Below are 22,482 nucleotides of genomic sequence, written 5' to 3' on the forward strand. Positions count from 1 at the left end.
CTGTGGCCCTCCAGATTTTGTTGGAATTCTCATCAGACCTTGCCAGCCTTGGCCAGTAGAGAAGCCACTAATGGTAGTAGTCTTTCACCAAGATCTGGAATGCTGCAATTTCTCTATGTCTGTTCTAGGCCAAAGCCAGGTTAATCAACATGCAGCTAGAATTTTTTTATTTTTATTTTTTTGAAGGAAGTGAGTGAGAAGCAACATATGTGGGTTGAGAGAAAGAGAGTCTTAATTTTTCTTAATGCAAATGTAAATGGGGAAAACCCTTTAGTTCCATGCACCTTATTTTTTGGCACATGCAGGGTGGTTGCTGCTTTGCTTGAACAAAAAGTATTGTTCAGTCTTACTATATGAACATAATGACCATGTGACCGGAGTGAGTTAATGGAGCAGTAATCTTCACTTGCAGTGTATCTTTGCTGTAAAATGAAATTCATCCTGGTATGTACTTCCACTCCTAATAATTAGGGTGTGACTTGGCAACAAGCCATTCCTGTTGACTCATGTAAGTCCCTGGAAGTCATCTTGAGCACAGACTGGTTACCAGTCCTGATGCCATTCTCTACCTGCAAAATAGGGTATGTTTCAGAGGCAACTGAATATAGCTGCTAGAGATAGATAGACCTTTCTACTCCTTAGGGAATACAAAGCAGGGATAGAATATGAAAAGAATGAGATTTGAGTTCCACAGTGGCCAACATACTCAGGAAAATCAGCTCTTGGAATGTGGCACCTGGCCATCTCTCCCATCAGAACAGTGGACGTGGTGGACATGTTAATAGTTTTGAGCTTCAGCTGCTGTCTCTATAACTAAGAAAAAGAAGTGGGTTTCTTTGAACATGTTAAGGAGGTGGGTCTTCCAGCCGAGAAGATCCCAAAGCCATTGTGCATTGTCTTGAATGGAAGACTTTAATATTAGAAGCCATAGACGAGTGCTCAGGAAACACAGATAAGAATGTGAATTTGTCCCTTGATCCTAGATCTGCTTTTGAGATACCCTCTGTCTTTGGGCTCTAAGATTGTAAAATGATTTTCATCCTGCTTTTGGAAGATCACTGCCGTTAAGAAGAGTCTCTGACTCCCTTGGGTACTGCTGGATGGCATCTGGCTCTGGGATTCAGAGTGTTAATATCTCACTTACACAACTGCAAAGAGCTGCTACTTCCCTCCTATGTGCTAACAATGTCCCATGTGTCTCTTCTTTCACAACTGGGCAGTGAGAGTGATCTAGGGAGAGGAAGGAGAAAGCCTCTTCATCAAGGTCTGGACAATAGCTACATCCTGGCAACTTATCAGGAAATAGCAACAAGCCAGCTCCTTAGCAGCTCCTGGGAGGAAAGCTTCCTCGCTTTCTCAGTAGGTCAATTTCCTCTTGCAGAAAAGGATGCCTGTTGACACCAGCTCAGCACTCAAAATCATGATGAAGTTATTCTTAGGAGAAGGAAATGATGCAACAAGGAATTTATACACTTGAAGGAAACTGGGTTTCCGTCCACGGGTATTATCTAAGCTGCCTTGCAATGTATTCATTCAGCCAATCTGCTGCATGCAGGCTTAACTACAGAGATGGCTAGAAAGAGCATTTAATGTCAGCAGGTCACAAGGTCTTTGCTTTGATGGGATCTGCTTTCAAAGTTCATTCATGTACCATCTGGTCTGCCCAGTCCTGTTGTTCTTTAAGATGCTCTACACTGCCCCATAGATATTGGGGGCTATTTCTTAGCAAAGATATCAGTTGTACATCCCCAAACATAACTGGATGAGCAACAAAAATCCCCACCACCACCTTTTAGGGAGTTGTCAAACATGCTATATAAACTGGTCTGAACATGTAGTAGTAGAATAGATTGTTCCACTCAAGCATATAAAATGGATTGTGAATGCTTCCTTTTGTAAAATGCTCCCTTCAAATAGAACAGTAGCATAGCAGTAAGAAGAGGCTGGTTTACAATCTTAGTTTCTGATATGTTAAGTTTTAATTTTACTTGTGGGGAATATTTTATGTGGGGGAACATTAAAAATGGCACCTTACACCAGGAGCCTGAAATGATGCAGTCCTCTAGTCTACCACTTCTGATTCTGTCACCTTGTTCTGCATAAACCAGGCCTCAGTTTCATATGGATATCCACAACCCATACACTTTCCCCCCAGTTTTTTCAAGTGGCAGTTACTGTCACTTGAGCATAGGAGGGCTGATTGAAGTTGTTTTAGTTTTCATCAAGAGACCATAGTGTTTTGAACTGTCATCCCTCATCAGGCAGACAAAAATACACATTTAACTGAAGTTTCCTTTTTACAAAATGGATTTTTTTCCTCTCCTGCTCATTTTCTTATCTACATCTGTTGCTGAGTGGGTTGAGTGGCTAAGTGCACCTGTGACAAGTGTCCTTCCTTTGATTTTTGGTATCAGTTTGATACATGGAAATGTTGTTTTTCTATGATAGCTCAGTTCAGTTGTTCCCATAAGGGGATGTGCTGCAAAGGTTTACCAGCAGACCTTTTCTGGGGCATGGTCAGAGTGAGCACTTGCAACCCTAGTGAACCTAAGAGGCTTCTCTCTGACCCAAGGCACCAGAGCAAACTGCTTGTAATTCCACCTTGGATACCAGTCAAAGAGCAACAGAATTTCCAGGCCCTGAAGCAAAAGTGCTGGCTGGGGACTTAGGTGTAGCATGTACATTTGTGTATGTGCACACACACATTTACTTAGGCTTTCCAGTTCCCATCTCAGTGCACAAATATAGAAGGTACTTTCCTAGCTGCTCTCTGTAACTTGTCCCCACTTCCAGACAACATCAATCTCAAAATCTCTGGGTGGGGAAGAAGATCAAAGTCTCTCCTGGTGACCTTAGTAGCAAGAGCACTGCTTATGGACTGCTAATAGGGACACCAAGACAGTGGTTTGTCCTTGCTGCCTAGCTCATCAAGTGCGCTATAGAGAAAACAAGTTGAGGACAGTATTAGGAATGGCTGAGGGCCACATATAGAACACAGCCGACAAGTTGTCCACCTATGCTGGAAACAGGCTAATATGAATGTTACAGAAAACATATTTGGGCCAGGTACTCAATTAAGGACAGGCCACCTTCACTCTTGGATCAGAACTGAAAGTGGTAACAGTCTGTAGAAACAAAACAGAAGTTGCTTCATACTGAGTCAGGCCACTGGCCCATTTAGCTCAGCATTGTTTCCAATGACTGGCAGCGGATCTCCCAAGGTTTTAGGCAGGGTTATTGCCTAGCCTCAGTTGGAGATGCCAAGGACTGAACCTGGGACTTTTTCATGGGGTGCATTTGCTCTACCTCTGTCCTTTGGCCCCTGCTCAGTGCATTTGAGTGTCTGCCTTGTTCTGAGGCATTGCAGTGATTCATTAAATAAGATCACAGCCCTCAGAGGTGTCCAGCTGTAAGGAAAAAGCAAATACATGTGTTTTTCAACATAAAAAAAGATTCCTCCATATGATTTAAACTGACCCACTATTTACATTTGAGAGGAAAGTACAAGAAAAAGGTGTCTGCTGTTTGGGGTAGACTGCAATAGCACCTCTCCTGCATTCACATTTGCCAGGAAATCTAGTGTTCCTCCTTCCTTTGTTAAGCAAATTAAGAATTTTTCCCATGCTCTACAGTTGCTGGGGGTGGGGGAAGAAAGGAATAAACATAGGATGATATTTTTTTTAAAGCAAGAGAAGAAGACATCTAGTCTGATGTCCCTAAAAGCATCTGAATTTCTGAAAGTTTGAACTACATGACCCTTGCCCAATTTGGGGCCCTCCAGATGTTTTTGACTTTAATTTCCATTATCTCTGACTTGGCCATGCTGGCTGAGGTTAATGGGTCTTCTAGTCCAAATCATCTGAAAGATATTTCATAGAGGAAAGCCTGGGCTAGGCTCTAGACTCTTAGCTGGAGGGCAGAGGGGACCATGCATTGTTGGGAATATAGGTTTTGTTTTTTACTGCAGCCAATAGACTAGACTGTAGTATGTTCGTGGCAACAATTGTGGAGCCTCCTTCCATCACATAGAAAGTGACTGTGATTTTTATGGATTCTAGTTGATTGTACGTGGTACTTTATTTTATCCCTTACAGTATTTGGCAGTTCATGGTAAGCTCCTAGGCAAGCATATCTCAGCCAAACAGTGACTAGCCATGCTGGTTGTGGACTTCTGGAGTATCATTCCCAAGCTCCAAAGTAGATTCCTGTTTATTGAATGTTGTAATATTTGCTGGGATGGCTTATGAAGTAAGCTGTATGTCTTTTGCAGTTCATGGATCCTGTTGACTTACTCTGAGATATCTAATAGAAAAGACAGCTTTTGCATAACACTGTTTCCTTTTTTAATTTTATTTTTTGTGTTTTTGTATATTCAGGACTGGGAGTGTTTAGTTCTAGAGAAACTAAAGTGGGACCTAGTGTCAATAATAGCAAATGACTTCCTGGATCATATTCTCCAGCGACTGCCGCTTCCCCAGGACAAGGTGGATTTGGTGAAGAAACATGCACAGACATTCATTGCATTGTGTGCTACAGGTATAGTTTGAGCTATAAAACTTCTCTCAAAGTGTGGCTCAGTAGTGAACAAGGCTAAGATAAGGCAGACCTTGATTTTATTTCCTAACTATGTTAAACATATTCTAAATCTTACCTAAGGTCCTCATTTTCCAGAGAGATTGAGCATCTTTCTGTTTAATATCAAATCCCTTTACCTCTGTCTGAGCTTTGGTTTCTAAACTCTTTTGAACTGAAAGGCAGGGATGATTTCTATGTAACAAATATGTTAAGTTAAATGATCTATCATTCATAAAGATTATCAATTGAACAATGGCATCCAGTAGATTCACACACAAAAAATAATGCTACTTTGCTTAACAAGGACAGGCCCAGACATTCTGTTGTGAGAGGCCTTCATCCAACTGCTATTGCCTGCAAGAGCAGACACTTCGAATTTATTGCTGAATGATAAGCCAGTTTCATAAATTTCATAGCTAATTGTGATGGAATGCCTGGCTCACCACTCACATTCCAGTGATCATCCAAAACGGGCATCAGATCAGTCCTGAGGTTTTTGTGCAGTCAGGGATAAGATTTGAACTTTGCCATGTCTGCCAGCTGCATTTTTCTGTTACAAGTGCAAGGACAAAGGTGCACAGTCACATGCATCTTTAATGTTAGCTTGCTTTTCATAACATGCTGTCAAAAAGAGGATGTTGCCATGTAATGAAACATCTCAGACAGGTTCCATGTACCATTGGTTTTATTTGCGCTTCATTCTGTTTTTTTTATTTCAAGTATGGGGAAGAGGAAGCACTTTGTGGTTCCTAAGCAATTGTAGGATGTACTCTCCAATCACTTTGGAGTGACCTGGAAGTGAATGGAGAATGTGTCATGCAGTAATGCTTTTCCTTCTTCCTTCCCATACAGTTGGCAGAATGTTCAGCTGCTGAGGGCTAGTGCATTGTAATGTTAACAGTACTTCCACAGGAAGTACGCATAACGATTAGCGATAGATGCATTTGATGCCCATATATCCTTCTCCTGTCCATTATTTGTGCAGACAATTCCTAGATAACAGAAGTACAGTATAGCATTTTTTTGCAAAAATATTTCTGTAAGCTTACAAAATGTGTGAAAATCTTATGCACAATTTCCAAATTCCTAACTAGTTAGCTTCTGAGATAAATTTGAAAAGTTACTTTAAACTCTAAAGCCCTTCACAGCCTAGTAGCTGGGGGATGGCTTGCAAATGCCATACAAATGTATAGAATCATAGAATCAAAGAGTTGGAAGAGACCTCAAGGGTCAACCCCCTGCCATGCAGGAAATCTAAATCAAAGCATCCCTGACAGATGGCCATCCAGCCTCTGTTTAAAGACCTCTAAGGAAGGAGACTCCACTACACTCCGAGGGAGTTTGCGCTATACATCACTTCACATTTTCTCCTGCAAATTACGACTATCACTAGGTGCCCTGCTCCATGTTCTGTCATTATGTGTGGCGAAAATGACCATAAAGAAGATAACTTTTTTTATCATGGCTCCTCTGGATGTGGAATTCTCTCTTAGGGGAGATCTCCTGACATATTCTGGATAGAATATAAAAGAGGCTGCAGACCCAGTTCTTAAGAATATTTTATGAGTTTGGAGATCTGATGGGTTTGGGGAAATCAGTACAATCTACACATTTCTATTCAGAAGTAGGTCTTACTAAGTGTAATGTGGCTTCCTTAGAGCAGTGTGGGTGTAGGGTTGAAGACCTTACCTAGGAGTGAGATCTACTGAATTCTGAACAGGACCTGTTAATGTGTTGTTGCATTGCATGTGGAGGGCTAACTGGTGGAGGATTTGGCAGGATATAATTATTTTAAATAAGATAAAAAGAAACTTTTATTCCATGTCTTTCTAAAGTACAAAGACTTTGTATCTTGCTGATGTTCTGTACTTCTGCCATTGCTGCATTCCTAAGCTGTAAAATACTGTGTTCATTCAGCTTAAGTTTGCTTACTTTTCAGTTTTAAATTTATGTAGTGTGTAGACTCTGCCTTAAGCTTTTTTCCCCCCTTTCAGTTTGGGTGGCATACTGTACTAAATGTAGTAGCAAGCAGGTGGATTTGTTTGTCTTCCTTTCTCCTAATTTGTTTTCTCTCCCTTTGGTATTTGTAGATTACACATTTACTATGTACCCACCCTCCATGATTGCTACGGGCAGCATTGGAGCAGCAGTCCATGGCCTCTTTACCTCATCCAATGATTTTTCTGATGAGGCACTTACGGAGTTGCTCGCTAGTATTACTGGCACAGAGGTGGTGAGTATTCACCCTGAAGTTACAGAAGAAAGACTTGAGAAACTGAGATGAAACTCACTTTCTGCTTGACTCCAGGGCAGCCACTGTCAATCAAATGCCCACATTCAAAAAGGATTTTATTTATAAAAAAAGCCAGATATTCTGATGACACTAGGCATCATTTAGCATCTTTCTGCAAAAGCCACTGGATAGACAAATTGTAGTTCAGTACACACTACACATACTTGATAGCATGTTGATTTTAGAGCAGGGTGAGCAATTCCCATCAGTCCTAGCCAGTGTCAGTTAATGCTTGGAACTAGAGTCCAACAACATTGGGAAGAGCCTCAGTTGTCCATTGGTATTTTAAAGACATGTGACAGCCATAAAATGTTTCTGCTAACAAAGCTGTGGTATCTGAACAAGACTGATGACCCATGATGGCAGGTAATTCTTTTTTATTATCATGGTTATAAGTGCTTTGGTCTCATATTTCTTTCCATTGTGTAATCTAGGTGGAAAAGACAACCCTATAACAGTTTTTGATTCCTCATTACTGGGAAATGTGTGACCCACCAGATGTTGCTAAATTGCATCTGTTTTCATCCCATACCATTGGCTGGGGCTTATGGGACTTGCAGTCCCACAGCATCACTAGTTATGATGCATCAGATTAATGATGGTTGCATAAAATCAGGAGCATTAAGCTGAGGAATTTCTTGGGCTGCTGCTGTCTTCCCCCCCCCCCCCCCCAAGCATTTGGAAATGTAGTTCAGAGAAGAATTCTGATCAGTGGTTCTAGATAGAGCAGCTGCCACTCTGAAAACTGAGCAAAGAGTTCAGGTTCTAGGACTGAAAGTTATAGTCTCTTTTTAAAATCCAAGCTATTTGTTATGCAAAGTAGGGCATGTTTCTAAGTACCTCATTGTGAAGAAAGGATGAGACTACTGTAATAGAGTAGGAAGAAACTGAGAATTGGAGTAGACATGGTCAGAATCAAGGAAGAGGGGTCAATGAAAGAGTAAATAAATAAATAGCATTTTCCTTCATGTGGTTCATGTTACTAATTTATAATATAGTCTGATGCAGGTTTACTCAGAATAGTAAGACACTCTGAGTTTTACTGGAACTCTGTTGGTAAATGTTCACTATTGCAGTCTTAACTAACACAAATTAAAAATCCTTCATTCCACCTGAGAAGTGTGCTTAAGATATGTCATTTTTTATAAGAAGGGTATCACTACAATCTTTCTTAATGCACTGCACAAAGTGCCAGGGGGATATAACAACAATAAGATTTATTTATATCCCGCCCAATCACAAAGAATCCAGGCGGGTTACAACAGTAAAATACATTAAAAATACAATAAAATACAAAATTAATCCCTACCCAACCCCCATCCCGATGATAAAACTACAAATTAAATAATCAGAATTAAAAACAATAAAATACAATGTGTAAATGTGCACCAGTGGGGATGAGTTCAGCTAGGTTTCACCCAACTTCTCTCCCATCCCACATGTTGAATAAACACAGGGATGCAGGGAGGAATTTGCAAATTTAAAAATATATATATTTTTTCTGAAATTTTAGGCATAGATGTCCTACTCTCCATCCATTTATCTTATCTATTGGGACCGCTGGTGTTGCCTTTTAGTAAAAACATCACAGATTATTAGTAGAATCAACATGCATTCAATATCCTACTGTTTTTCAGTAACCCTTCTTTCCCTAAGATTTTGAAATCCACGGACCCTGCTGGTCCTGTTAGTTCCCTGATTATGCCTCCTACTCATACTGCTGAACATTTTGCATTTGGTTTCTACCACAGCTTTCCACTCAGAAATTGTCCAAAATGGACCAATGCTAATCCAAACCAGTTCGACTTTTCCCACCCTGTCCCTTCATACCCTTCATCTCTTCCCAAAAGGGCCAAAAACCAGCCCAAAGGCGGGGGGGGGGGGGGGACACAAGCAATATACCATCACTTCTGTTGTTCTGAAAATGCAGAGGTGTGCCTGGCAGTGGTACTCAGGAGTGAAAGTTGTCCCCTGTTCCTGGCACAGTTGCACATTCCTAGTCTGCTCCAAGGCACTCTTCTGGAAGGAGTTCAAATGGAGCATGGGAAGCTCCAGATTGAAGGGTAAACCTGTGGGGATTCTTGTGGCATCCAGAAGCATGCTTGTGACTTGATATTTGGATTTGGAAAAAAGATGCTAATAGCATTACAAGCTTCTGGTGTCAAGAGTATAGAAACGTTCCAAGTATCTTAAAGAGTAATAACTTGATGTGGGGTACAACAGTTTATTTTCTTCAGTATACAAACTAATACAGTTGAGAGTAGCAAAGACTTTTTTAAATTCCAGTCCAGTGTGGAGGTGTTGGAACCTCCGGAAACGGAGGATGCCATAGCTTTTCTTTGCCTGCTTGGTGCACAGGCTCCATGGCAAGCACAGGAAAATACTGAGCCCTCTACTAGCTGAGCCGTCTGGCTGGCAGCCTTCCTCTCTGTTCTTTGCTTCTATCCTGATTCCCAAGCCAGCACTCCCTTTTTGGTACAAAGCCAGCCCAGTGAGAGGCTGTGAGTCTTCTCTTGTCTGTGGGGGTTGCCATGAATTTGGCTGTTTTTCCAAAGTCCAACTGCGTTTTCCCAGTGTGCCCTGCCAGCTTCCTGGCTTGCGGGTGAATGTATGATTGCTGCAAACTGCAGATGGCACCTCCACTGATTACTTGCATGATGCCCACATCAGTTCTGCCTTTTGCGTTTTTTTTTAAATACACAGTAGGCCTTTGAAAAGCATCCATGCACTGATTGGACAGGTGTTCAAGATTGTCTTGGCCAGTTAGGGAAGGCTGGAACCAGCTTAGCATCTGGTCATGTGGACTGGTGTCAGATTCCTGTCAGGGTCAAATATGGAGTCTAGAGATGTTCACTTCAAGTGGCATTTCAGAGTTTTCCCTTGGCATCAGCAAGATATCAAAGGCCAAAGCTATTTTTTAAAGGGGGAAAATATTCTGTTACCTGGTGAAAACTGGAAGGGGTAGACTGGGAGTGAGGAACTGTACTTTTTTTTGCAGATCCTTGCCCTGATAGTCATGAAGCGGAAGACTGTCTACGAATGTATTTGGCTTTTTTCCTCAGTCTTTCTCAGTTGCCCACAGCCAGCTGCCTGCAAGCTGCTCTTGAGAATGAGGCCAAGTCAGATTTCTGAGCCTGTGAGCACTCTTGATTGAATGCAATGGTGAACAGGTGGCAGGTGGAACAAGGATTATAAAAGACTGACAACTTAAAAAGAGAAGATTAGATGCACTTAAGTCACCAAGGCCCAATGCCATTGGGAACGTTGGGAGTACTCACTTTATCTTGTCAGTTGGGGTCTCTACCCCTGCCCAGTTCTTTTTGGCTTCTTTTTTCACTTTTTGTTTATTTTGAATGTCTTGTCTCCTGATCTGACATTTGAAGGACAAGTCAGCATCTCTTCCATAAGGTTACTTGCCATGCCTTCTGCCATGTGTAACAGGCAACTATTAAAGAATCAGTGAGTAGAGGCTTCAAGCAGTGATTTGAGTTGTTTATTCTCACTTGTCTTGGTCCCCTGCAAGGTGGGAAGGCTGTTCTGTCTTTTGAGGGGGATGAGAGGGCAACAATGTTCCATTAATTGCTGTAGTCTGCCCTCTCCTCTAATCTTGTCTTCATTCCCAGTGTCCTTCTTTCTACAAATTTCAGGCAGTGCATCCTACAAAGCTTCATTATCTACTAGTATTCTTTCAGATGCTTCTTGGAAACATTAATGAATTTGAAGTCAAAAGCTTTCATGGCCAGCATCCATAGTTTTTTGTGGGTTTTTTGGGCTATGTGGCCATGTTCTAGAAGAGTTTCTTCCTGATGTTGCGCCAGCATCTGTGGCTGGCATCTTCAGAGAACATTAGGAAGAAACTCTTCTAGAACATGGCCACATAGCCCGAAAAAACCCACAAAAAACTATTAATGAATTTATTTCCCCTAGAGCTGGATTCTAAGAATGCAGTTGAACTCTAATATTAGAGCATTCTTAGACTGCAGAGCTGGGAGAAATTATGATGCTTCCTGCAGAGGTAATGTTCCAGCAATGGTATTAGGAAACAGTAATGTTACTCTTGTGCACCTGGAAATGTCTCTTTGGCAGTGAAACAATGTGTTCCTTTTTAAAAGTAACATTCCACATTCTTATTTTGAGGGATGAGTTAGAGGGCTGATGAGATGCTTGAGACACCAAGAAACAGTGTTCAGGGGATATCCTGTGTATATACATGCATCTCTTCCCTTCACATTAAGTTGTTCTGGCAGTTGTCCATAGGGAAAACCTGACTGCATCTTCAGTTGCACTGATCTTTCTTGCCTGTCCCATTTTACTTGGGAGCCCAGAGAATACACCAAGTGAATGTGTGAAGGATAACATCAGTTTAGGGTACTAGTCTGAGGCTAAACAACATAAATGGTTTACTTCAGTACAAGTAATTCTTTTGATGGGGGTGTAGTACCATTTTTGTGAGTGGTACTTTCTTTGTACTTTTTACATTTTCCTCACAACTATATTCACTTTTTTTCCTATTGGCATATCACCTGTATCAGTTTCCTCGTATGCTTGTCAGGATTAGCGGCTGTGCATTTTCCACCAAGAGTAAACCTTTTTAGCTCTTAATGTTTTTTCCATGACTGTAGATGCTATATAAGCATCCATGTGGCTATAAAGTTGTCTATGTCTTTTGCTGTTCATCTCTCTTGAGTGCAGTTCACCTGACACTTGCAAGAACTCAGGATTCTAGAAGGCAAACTTGCCAAATGCTTGTGATTGCCAAAGCCGTCAATGTGTGTATGTGGCATTGATTCACTGTAGCTATCTTACAAGGTTGTGGAGAATGTTGGAAGCTGGTCTGAACTGACCTGGACATAGGTCCATACAGCTCAGTATTGACACACTGACCAGCAGCAACTCTGTAGTGCTTCAGACAGGGGTTTGTCTCAAGGGTTGGGGCAAGTTACTTTTTTAAAAAATAACTACCAGAATGTCCCCAAAACAACTTATCCCAGGTGCTGGTCTTTTCAAGCTCCCTCTGAAAATGGGTCTGCAACTGCATCTGGTGAGCTGTGGCCTTTCCTTAGCTTTCTAAATACTTCAGGAAATATTGCAGAGTAGAATTGGGAAGTCCAGTTCTCTTACCCTTTCTCTACAGTATTTTAATTCCTGTGCAAAGCCCTAATTATAATGCTTCCCAATTTCTTTAATCAGCATTCTTCCTGTTGTAGCTTTTCCTTCCTTTTCCCCTCCTATATGTTTGCAAGGTGGACCAGAATTAAAGAATGGCCGTCATTGGGGCCCTTGTGGCTGTAGAGAAAAGGTTTTAGAAGCTACAGTTACTGGAACCGTCTTGGGGAAGGAGCGTTGGGTGTTGCTATTTTTACTTGCCACATCCTTTGTCATTTCTAAGAACTACATGTGGATTCTTTGCAAGATTGTTCATGCGCATATGACAGGATTTTTGAAAACAGAGCCAGTCTCAAGGCTTCTGTTCAGGGTCCATCTGAAGCTCTGCAACATGAAATGTCACTTCATGTTAAGCTGGGACAAGAGGGTGACCCATGGCCTTTAGAGAAAAGGGATGCAACAAGTTATGGCTTCTGCCAGGTCTCACCACTGTGACTCACTGCGGAACTACAGGGGTTTCTTCATCTCCCTAAAGCAAGCCATTGCTGCATGCAATTCCTCCCAAATTTAAGGTCAAGCTTTCCCCTTGCATCAAGATCATTACATTGGCAGTACAGTACTGTTTTCTAAAGAGCTGGGCTCTGAGGAATCCACCCAGTTCAGATTTAGTTCAGGTTCACCTAGTTCACACTGAGATGAGAGAAGAAGGAAAACTCGTTACTGAAGATTTTCTAGTGTTATCGTAATAGTTTGCATATTGTCTCACTGGAAGAGTAGATAGCGTGGTATATGTTTGTGGTATTCCTTCCCCTTCATGGTGGGGGACTGTGGGAGCTGTAGTCTAAGACTGGAGAGCCAAAGGTTCCTTACATCAACTTTAAAACGGCTCGCCTAAAAGGATGAACTGCTGCCGTGTGGACTGGTGGGTAGGAGCCACATCCACCACTTATTATATGCAAGCAGGCAGACTTAATTAAAACACTTAAAATTACATTAAAGTCCCCATCGTCACTTAGGCAGGCTACCTTGATTTTTAAAATTTTAATCAGATACTATATCAACTATGTATCTATTATCAATCTCAGGGTGCATTGAGGTGCAAGCACATAGAATGTTAGAATCTTGTATCAAACTCTCGAGACAGAACAGGGATTATGCCTTCATCTGCATTGCGGAGATAATCCAGTTTGACACCACTATAACTGCTATGGCTCAGCACTATGAAATTCTGAGAAGTAAAGCTTGTTGTGGCACTAGAGCTCTGCCCAACAAACTACATTTCCCAGAATTCCATAGCACCAAGCCATGGCAGTTAAAGTGCTGTCAAACTGGATTTTTTCTGCAGTGCGGACTATGTCTTGGTGTACCAACCAGTCTGCCAACAAGCCAGTTCTATAGCATAGCTGATACAGGTGGTTATCAACATAATATTTTGAGGCCTTCCAACTGCAGAGTCTTCACGATCAATGCTGAAGCATTCTTCTTTGGTGTGGCTTAGAGTTTTATAGCTCTGATATATGTAGGACCATCTCAGCCACCAACAACTGCAACATGTTGTGGGTAACATTCCTAGAAATTTTGAACCCATAGAAAATGGAGGGGGGGTGTCAAGGAAAACATGAAATATTTGGGAAAAGTCGAAAATGCATAATTACAGATGCAAATTATTAAGATGAAAATGCAAAATATCAATGCAAGTCCCCTTTTAACTTTGTATATAGCTTTGTTTGGCATATTAATGACCAGGTTGCATAAGCACACTTTTTCTAGTGCCACATTCTTTTTAAAAACAATACTTTTCCATGTCCTTCCTATTTGAAAAAAAATGCACACCATTAAACAACTTCAGTTCATAGAAGACAATGCAGCAGAAAGGGAGGAGGAACCAGTAGCCACAGCGGAACATACTTTTATTGTCTATCTTCAGCTCTCTTCTCTCCACCCTTTCTGTCTCTCACTCGACAATCAGAACAGAAACCTGCTGGCTGTTTATTGTTACTGAGCAGCCACAAGAAACAAAAGTGGAAAAAATATATCTTTATTGGTTTAGAAGCATTTATGGAATAATCATCCTGTCCCTTTTTAAATTTTTTACTCTGTGATTTGGGGAGGGGGGTTTAAAACTTACTTTATATGGAAGGAACTGCAAAGTCTGATTCTCCTTCTCTTGGGGGGGTGTGCAAGTTTTAGCTATATATGGAGCTCTTGGACAAAAGCAATACCTTTCTTTTCCACCAGCTTGCACATGCTCAGACAGCAGTTTGCTCTTCCTGGAGCCCCTTTTCAGCTGTTTTTGGGCTTGGTAATGTAATGAATGTGCCTGTGCCTTGCACATGCTCAGAGCCCACTATGGAGGCAGCTTTGTCAGCAACATTGCCAACAGTGGATTCCTAGCATGTGCTCAGAATGACTCCAGAGCAGATGGTGGAGGGAGGGAGATCCTTGTAGCCAGAACTTTGATTCCATTCATATTGCAGAAATAATCTTGGTTGACACCACTTTAACTGCCTTGGCTCTGTGCTATGGAGTTCTTGAAATTTTAGTTTTGTGAGATATTGAGCCTTCTCTGTCAGAGAGCTCTGGCACTACAACAAAGTTCCCAGAATTCCATAGCACTGAACCATGACAATTAAAGTGGTGTCAGCCTGGATTATTTCTGCAGTGCAGGTGCAGCCTTTGAAGCCTTATCCAGTAGGCTAGGGGTCCACACTGTAAAGGGAAAACTGCTTTGTCTTGCTTATTGCAACTAAAAGGTCTGCATTTCTTCAGCAGCATGAATGCTACAAATATCAAAGCTTGGAAATGTTATTTTTCTGGATTAGAACTCCCAGATCCTCTCCAGCCACTGGTATGTTGGTTGAAGGTTCTGCGAGCTGTAGGCCAGCATAGTAACTTTTCCAACTTATTTCAAATGTTTGAAGATGCTCACTTAATACTCTGCTGAAAATAGGCAAAACCTTTCGATGAAAAATAAAAAGTAGAAAGGAACCAGGTTTTTTTTAAAAAAATCTTTTCTTTGGTATTTTTGCCTCTTTCCCAGGACTGCTTGAAAGCTTGTCAGGAGCAGATCGAGGCTGCCTTGGCCGAGAATCTGAAGCAGAGCTCCCAGCCCCAGCAAGAATACAGTGACTCCAAGAATGCCGCTTACCCTGACAGCCAGGAAGTCAGCCTCACCAGCACTCCTACGGATGTCACCGACATCAACCTGTGACCAAGCCTTCCCTGTGACCCACCCAGCTCCCAGCAAGTAGAACCTGAGGATGCCTGAAATACTCTGCCTCTCTGCATTGATCTCTGAAGAACAAAGGAAGCAGGAGAGGATTTCCCTGGTGGACATCATCTTTGTAATAAGGCTGTGATAAAATTGGGTCTTAAGAGGAACTGGGGGGGGGGGTGGCTCCGACAGGAAAAGGCATCTTGCAAATAGGGCTATTTCTGTCTTGCTAACCTGATTTTCTTTGGAATGGTTGGAACATCATTGGGATTGGGAAGGAAAGGCAAGTTCAGAGCCTTTGTTCCAACCATTCTTCAGTTTGGGTTTGCTTTGTTGGTGGGGCGCTATCGATCACTGTGTTGTCCTGTTTCCGCATGCCTGTTGCATGCATGTCAAGAAATATAACGCACTTTTGTTACCTAAACAACTCACCTTCACCTTCTGTGAAGACATTTGAAACATTCACCTGAGACCTCCTTGGCTGAAACTGCTTTGCAACTGGTTAAAAAAAAAAGACCAAGTGACATGCTGGCTTCCTTTTCCAGCTTTGCTCAATACTAAGGAAGTCTTAGTTCTCCTTTGAAGGTTAATCGTAGGTTCAAAGGTTAATAGTAGCACAATTCTTTTAGCCTTTCAGTGGAAACAAGTGGGTTTGGGCTAGCTTTGTAATGGTGCTTGTAAAGTGCTGCTTGCCATAGGGAAAGACTGGGGACAGGGGGAGCAATCTCCTCATCACAGTGGGCTGAAGGGATAAATTCTGTTTGTACCCGGTTACTTCCCCAGAACCCCTGAGCAACTTTATTTATTGTGCGGACTAAGTATTATAAAATTGCAGAGTGAGGGAAGAGGCTTGGTAGTGTTTGTTATCATGGACTATCTCTTCTTGATGTCTAAAACTAGTGCCTTAATGTTCGTCCTTATTCTCCTTCATACCTCTGGGTTGCTTAGTTTGACAGATCAGTCAGTATCAAGGTCATTCCACATTCAGAGTACACCCAAAAAGTGCTGCTATACTTGTATGTACAGATCCCTCTGTGTCTTCACTGCCAAAAAGAGAGACAGAAAAGAGGCAGGAGAGCTACATGCAAAGGATGGATGGAGAAGTGGGAGGAAATCAAAGCTATTGGATTGCCTGCTTTTATAACGGGGTAAAAGATTAATTTCTTTCCCCAAAAGAGTTTACAATATGATGAGCTGCAGACTGCACTGGAGTTGAGAGTTATATTCTTGTTTGTTCAGGAAAAAAAGGGTTTGTTTTCTTAATGCTGCTTTTATAAGAAATCACTTTTGAGAATTATCAGGTATGAGTGAACAGTAGTGATGGGAATAAACCGTCCATTTTGAATGCTAATGGTATTACCGTCTTCAGTGCTCCAGTTGGAAAAAAACATGGACTGATGCTACCTAGAACACCACTGGAGACCATTACATTTGCCTGCAAGAAAAAGGTGCTTTTTTGCCTTTTCTTTCCCCTCATTGTGCTTAAGCCAGTTTAGTCATAAAGTGCTACCAGCACATCTGATAAATGGGAAGTTGGTATCCTTTAGAATTTCATGGAAGTTTGGAAATAAGGGGAATGCATTTTATAGATCCACTTGTATCTGTATCCATATATTAGAGCTTTAAAGAAAGTTTGTCCATATTATTCATCATCACTTTAAATCTGATTGTTCTGAAAACTCTTGATATTTTATAATATTGCAATAAAGGATTTTTAAAAACTGTCACATTCTGTCCTTCCTTCACTAGAAGTGGAACTGTAGTGTACAAGAACCAAATGGATCTAGAATTTTCATTTCTCCATCTTTCTTTCCCTGGAATCCAGCTCCACAAGAAATGACTAGTTCTGTACGTTATTGTGATTGGGGAAAGTTTTTTTTTTTTTTTTGAGCTGTAGATATAATACCTGTTATGCATAGAGTTCCCTGAGATCTGAACATTAATTCAAGGGTTCCTTCTGGGTAAAAAAAGGTTGAGAAAGGCTGCTCTGATGAATCCTGCTTTTTATTTGAGAATAAAACAGTTCTTCCCACTTTCTGCCTTCTGAGGATTTAATTTATGGAAATTCACTCATGGCAGTTTCAGGACAACCAGTGTTTTTGAATACTTCTCAGGTATGACAGCTTGTCCAGTGATTAGTTCTAGAAAGTAACTTCTGTACACTGCCATATCAAAGCCAGTATTCTGTCTACTGTGTATATCAATTCAGACAGAAAATAGCAGTGCTGAATGAAATGTCAGTTAGTATGATGATAAACTATGGATTGCTCTGAAACAGATGGCATTGCCCCAACATTTGGTTGCTCTGATGCATAACATATATTCCTGATAAGAGTCCAATGTCAGGACAAGAATCCCCAGGCCAGTAGCTATGCTGGTTGGAGAATTTTGGGAGATGTAGGCCCAACATGTAATTCTTTCAAGCTTTGCAACTGTTCACCTCCTCTTCATCCTAGAGAGGAGACCAGTGGAGTGCCACAGGGTTCTGTCCTGAGCCCAGTGCTAGTTGTAATATTTGGCAATGACTTGGGTGCATTGTTGTCAACAAGCATCGAAGATAATCTCCGGAATTCCCCAATATTTATTATTATTTAGTCAAAATCCCCGGAAATAAATTAATTAAATTCCACGGATTCCGTGGAATTCCCTGGAAATTGGAAACACTGCTTGGGTGATGGAATTGAGAGCATGTTTATCAGATTTTTAGATGACACCAAATTAGAGGTGGGGGGGCTGTCCCCAGAGGACAGGAGCTGAATTCAAAATGACCTTATTAGAAATGTAGGCCAAAACTAACAAAATGAATTTCAACCAAAACTAACAAAATGAATTTCAACAGGGAGAAATGTAAGCTACTACACTTAGACAGGAAAAAATGAAGTGTCCAGATAGAGGAAGGGGGACACCTGGCTTGACAACAATACATGTGAAAAGGATCTAGGAGTCCTAGAAGACCACAAGTTCAACATGAGGCAGCAGTGTGATGAGGCAGCTAGAAAATCCAATGTGATTCTAGGCTGCATCCATAGAAATATAGCGTCTAGATTGAGGGAAGTAATGGTACCATTCTGTTCTGCTTCAGTCAGATCTGACCTGGAATACTGTGATCAGTCTGGGGCATCATAATTCAAGATGGATATTGGCAAGCTGAAGCTGAACCCGTTAGAAACCACATCTACCAGTTAGAAACCAGAGGTGGATTTAAACATGGCTATCAAAATGGTGAAAAGTTTGGAAACTATGCCCTAAGGAATAGCTTAGGGAGCAGGGCCTAAGGAAGGGAAGATTAAGGAGTGACATGATAGCCATGTTTAAATATTTTAGGGGATGTCATATTGAGGGTAGAGCAAACTTGTTTTCTGCTGCTGTACAGATTAGAACATGGAGCAATGGCTACAAACTAGAAATTCTACCTCAACATTAGGAAGAACTCCCTGAAAAACAGTTTGACAGTGGAACATGCTTCCTCAGAGAGTGGTGGAGTCTTGTTCTTAAAAAGAGATTGGATGACCATCTTTGGGACTGCTTTGATTGTGTATTCTTGCAGGGCAGAATGGCCTTTGTGGTATCTTTCAACTCTGTTATTCTATGCAAATCTCAGATGAAAAGTCTCAAAACATTCCTGAGTGTGTGCCCCTTCAGTTTTTAACAGAACTGTCAAAAGGACTAAGGATATATTTTTCAAATCTGGCACCAGCATATTGGAAACAAGTGTACAAGCAAGATTAGGGTAGAACAGAAGGGCAATTGGGGAGGTAGGACTTAATTACCTGATTTTAAATTCCAGCTGCCAGCCTGTTCAATAGTTCCAAAATTGTAAGAGACTTAGAAACCCATAACTTTTGGGGATTTACATTTATGGTCTTGCTCCAGTGCAATGAAAAAAAATGTTCCCCCAAACCTACCATATAAGTCTGCTACCTGAGTTTTTCCCAAACCCTAGGAAGTGGGGTATGGTGAGCTGAAATGCTTCTAGCCCCAAATTGCCTTGCTGCTGGGAGAAAACCCTACATTGACTGAGGAGCCAGGTTTGTATGGTAGGCTTCAGGGGTGGTCAGGTCCAGAGATGGAGGTCCAAAACACACTGCAGAAATAATCCAGTTTGAGACTGCTTTAACTGTCCTGGCTCAATGCTAGGGAATTCTGGGAGCCATAGTTTTGTGTCAGAAAGCTCTGGTGCCACAATAAACTACAATTTCCAGGATTCTTTAGCACTGAGCCAGGGCAATTAAATTAGTTTCAAACTGGATTATTCCTGCAGTGTGTTTTGGACCATAGTTATGATGGCAGCTCTATCACGGTAACTACATCTGATGCTGCAGGATCTCAGTTGCTTTTAACAAGTTTTTGCAGACTGAAAATTGGCTAAAGTAAAGCTTGAATGTAATCCCTGTAAACTGTTGTTTTCAGAAAAATCATTGCTTTCACTCCCATCTACTTTTAAACATCCATGAAAAATTTAGAAGCACATTTACTTGTGAATCTACACACAAAAATATAAAAAGCTAGGTAAATTTCAAACGTCAGCCAGCATGATGTAGTGGTTTGAGCACTGGAGTATGACTCCAGGAGACTGGAGTTCAGATACCCACTCAGTGATAGAAAACCGCTAGGTGACCTTCTGCAAGTCACACTCTTGAAGCCTCCGAGGTAGGCAACAACAAACACTCTTTGAACAACTCTAAGAAACCCTGTGAGAGTTTTACCTTACGAATCACCATAAATCAGAAATTACTTGAAAGGGATAATAACTTCAGACATTAGAATCTTAATAGTCTCGCCATAAGCGTACTTTATATGGCCATATGCATTACTTAAGATTATAAAATGGAAGGTTCACTTGCCATTATGTCCTATGGGCAACTTGGTTGGTTGGGAACTGTGAACACAGTGCTGGACTAGACCAGCCTTAAATCTGATTTATCATGGTTCTTACGCTATCATGTTCACAAGAATAGTTCACCCATACAGCTGCTTCTAATAGGATTATGATGGAAACAACATAGGTGGAAAGCCAAGATTACAACCTACACTGACACTGTCTGCCTGTGACCCAACATATTGCATCACAGTCTATTCAAAGCCACCCCACCAGGCATACTGGCCTGCTGTTGCTGGCTTGGCTTTAGTTCTCTCTCTGTGTGCCCTGAGCTTCAATTTTAACAGCTTGCTCTTAAGACACTAGCAAGTGAAATCTCCATCCACTTTAGCACTCTAGGTTGCCTTGGCAGGCTAATTTACCAGCTCAGCATGGAGCTAACAGCTTTTGCCTGTGACTGGTTCAACTAAATGCTGCCAAATAGATAGATGAGAGATGTGCAAATTGTTCATAATCTGTACTCTAGCAAGTGGCTGTCCTCTGGGACATCTCCCAGCACAAACAAACCTGGCACTCTGAGGAACACTCAACCAAATCTTCCCTAGAGCTAAAACCTGTTCAGAACAATTACTCTTCCTTTCCCAGCTGCTGCAGGCACAGCACTGAGGTGGTCTGCAGTTCACATGAAAATAATGAATTCTGGGTGCTGAATGTGGAGACTAGGAGGACCTCATAATGCAAAGTGTATTAATGCTGCCCTAGGGGTGCACCAGCACACAGGAAATACCAATAATCAAGGATTCCTGTTTGACAGCCTCACATGCTTTGATTAAAGTTAACAGACTGCCGGCTTCTAGGGAGGGAAATATGCCACGGGAAGAAGCAAGTACAACAAACAGTATATTAGAACACATCACCATCAGCCATTTCTAGAAAACAGGGAAATCCTCAACATTCTTGTGGCTTGAGCTGTAGCTTGATTTACAGACTACTTTGGCAAAGAGAGAGAGGAAAAGGCAAAGAGGGGAAAGTAGTTTGCATTTGTAGTGGTTGCAACACAGGCTGAGCAAATTTTACAGAGATGGTGTGGAGGATTTGCCAGGTCATACCAGAAGATCAAAAACAAGGAAGGGGGAGAAAGGGAAAATAAATGCTGCATGCCAACTCCAAGGCTGGCCTGGTTTCCCCTATTCTGAGGCCATGTTGGGGAAGAAGAGGCCTTTGCAACCAGTGCAACCAAAGCCTTCTCAGATCTGGTCCTTACGTGCCCTCTTTCCTCCAGTGCTGCCACCAGAGGGTATGCATAAGCATAGCAATGGTAATGGAGATTTTGGCATCAGTGAAGAGGTAGTTTGGGAAGGCAGATCTCTCGCTTTGCTGGTGGAGGGAGGCCTGCACCATGCTACAGATCCCAGTGACTATGGCCTGTTACAGACTGCCAAAATAAAGCTGCTTCGGGTCTCTTTGGAGGTATGCTGTTTAAATGATGCATGCATCCTAAGAATCCGGAAGCTGCACCAAAGCTGCACTCCAGTGCTTAGGAATGGAGTGTGGCTTTGGCGCGACCTCCAGACTCTTAGGACCCATGCATCATTTAAATAGCATACCTCCAAAGAGACCCGAAGCAGCTTTATTTTTGCAGTCTGTAACAGGCCTATAGGACTTCAGCCTTCTTCCTTGTTTCATAAGTTTTAAAGACTTGATTATCTGGACAGCAATTATTTTCTATTTCCATGGGAACCAAGCATCATTCTTCTTTTCACAAGGAGAAGAGAGTATCTCCTCTAAAATGATGCATACAGTTCCTCTCCCCTTAAAAAAAGACTGTTTTGGATTCACATGCAAATGTGTGCAGACACCATCAATTAAATCTTAGCTAAGTTTTAATCTGACAATAGACCAAGTAATTATTCGATTTCATATTTTGTCACAGACCAGTGAAGAGTAACTGAAGCGCATGAGATATCTTGAGGTGAGGAAGGACAAAAACACATACAGAAACAGGAAGGCAAACAGTGCCACCTGCAGCTGAGCTCCTTTGCCTATAATAGTTGCGATAAACAGAAATAAAAACAAAACTTCCTTCACTTGGAGATGCAGTGGAAGAGCTACAACATTTAAATCAAAATAGCTCTCTTACGAGTCTGCAAAAATGGAGAAGTACTCTGAACAGGACCCTCTAAGGTAGAAGGAAAGGAACTGGTTTGGGGATGTCAGGATATCTGCCCACCCCTCCAGTCCCATTAAGGCGGAATGACACTGGGTGCACTAGAGCTCTGACCAGGGGCATGGATTCACTGTGCATTGGAGAGGCTGAAGGACCATTCTACAGCCAGGGCTGAGAAATTTTACCACCTCCAAACATTGTGAGAACATGCAAGATGGGCAAAACCAGTTCCAAATACCTCAGCTCTGCAGCAGACAGGAATGTTCCTGCAGCCAATGCTTTCAGCCATAGGGTATAAGCCCTAAGAA

The 22,482-nt window shown here is 41.7% G+C and overlaps 1 protein-coding gene across 2 annotated transcripts in view; it reads left to right on the forward strand.

Annotated features, from left to right (window-relative positions):
- CCND3 (cyclin D3) overlaps positions 1-16,915 on the forward strand; it is a 103,472-nt gene extending 86,557 nt beyond the window's left edge. For both annotated transcript variants that reach the window (XM_089514625.1, XM_089514624.1), the window contains exons 3-5: positions 4,377-4,536; positions 6,666-6,808; positions 15,015-16,915. In XM_089514625.1, coding sequence (XP_089370751.1) covers positions 4,377-4,536; positions 6,666-6,808; positions 15,015-15,185 — 474 coding nt within the window. In that variant the 3' untranslated portion in view covers positions 15,186-16,915. The remainder of the gene's footprint in view (positions 1-4,376; positions 4,537-6,665; positions 6,809-15,014) is intronic.
- Positions 16,916-22,482: the final 5,567 nt, after the last annotated feature.

Source organism: Sceloporus occidentalis, unplaced genomic scaffold, assembly GCF_023333645.1.
Source record: "Sceloporus occidentalis isolate IW3139 unplaced genomic scaffold, rSceOcc1.0.p SCAF_3, whole genome shotgun sequence".
NCBI lineage: Eukaryota > Metazoa > Chordata > Lepidosauria > Squamata > Phrynosomatidae > Sceloporus > Sceloporus occidentalis.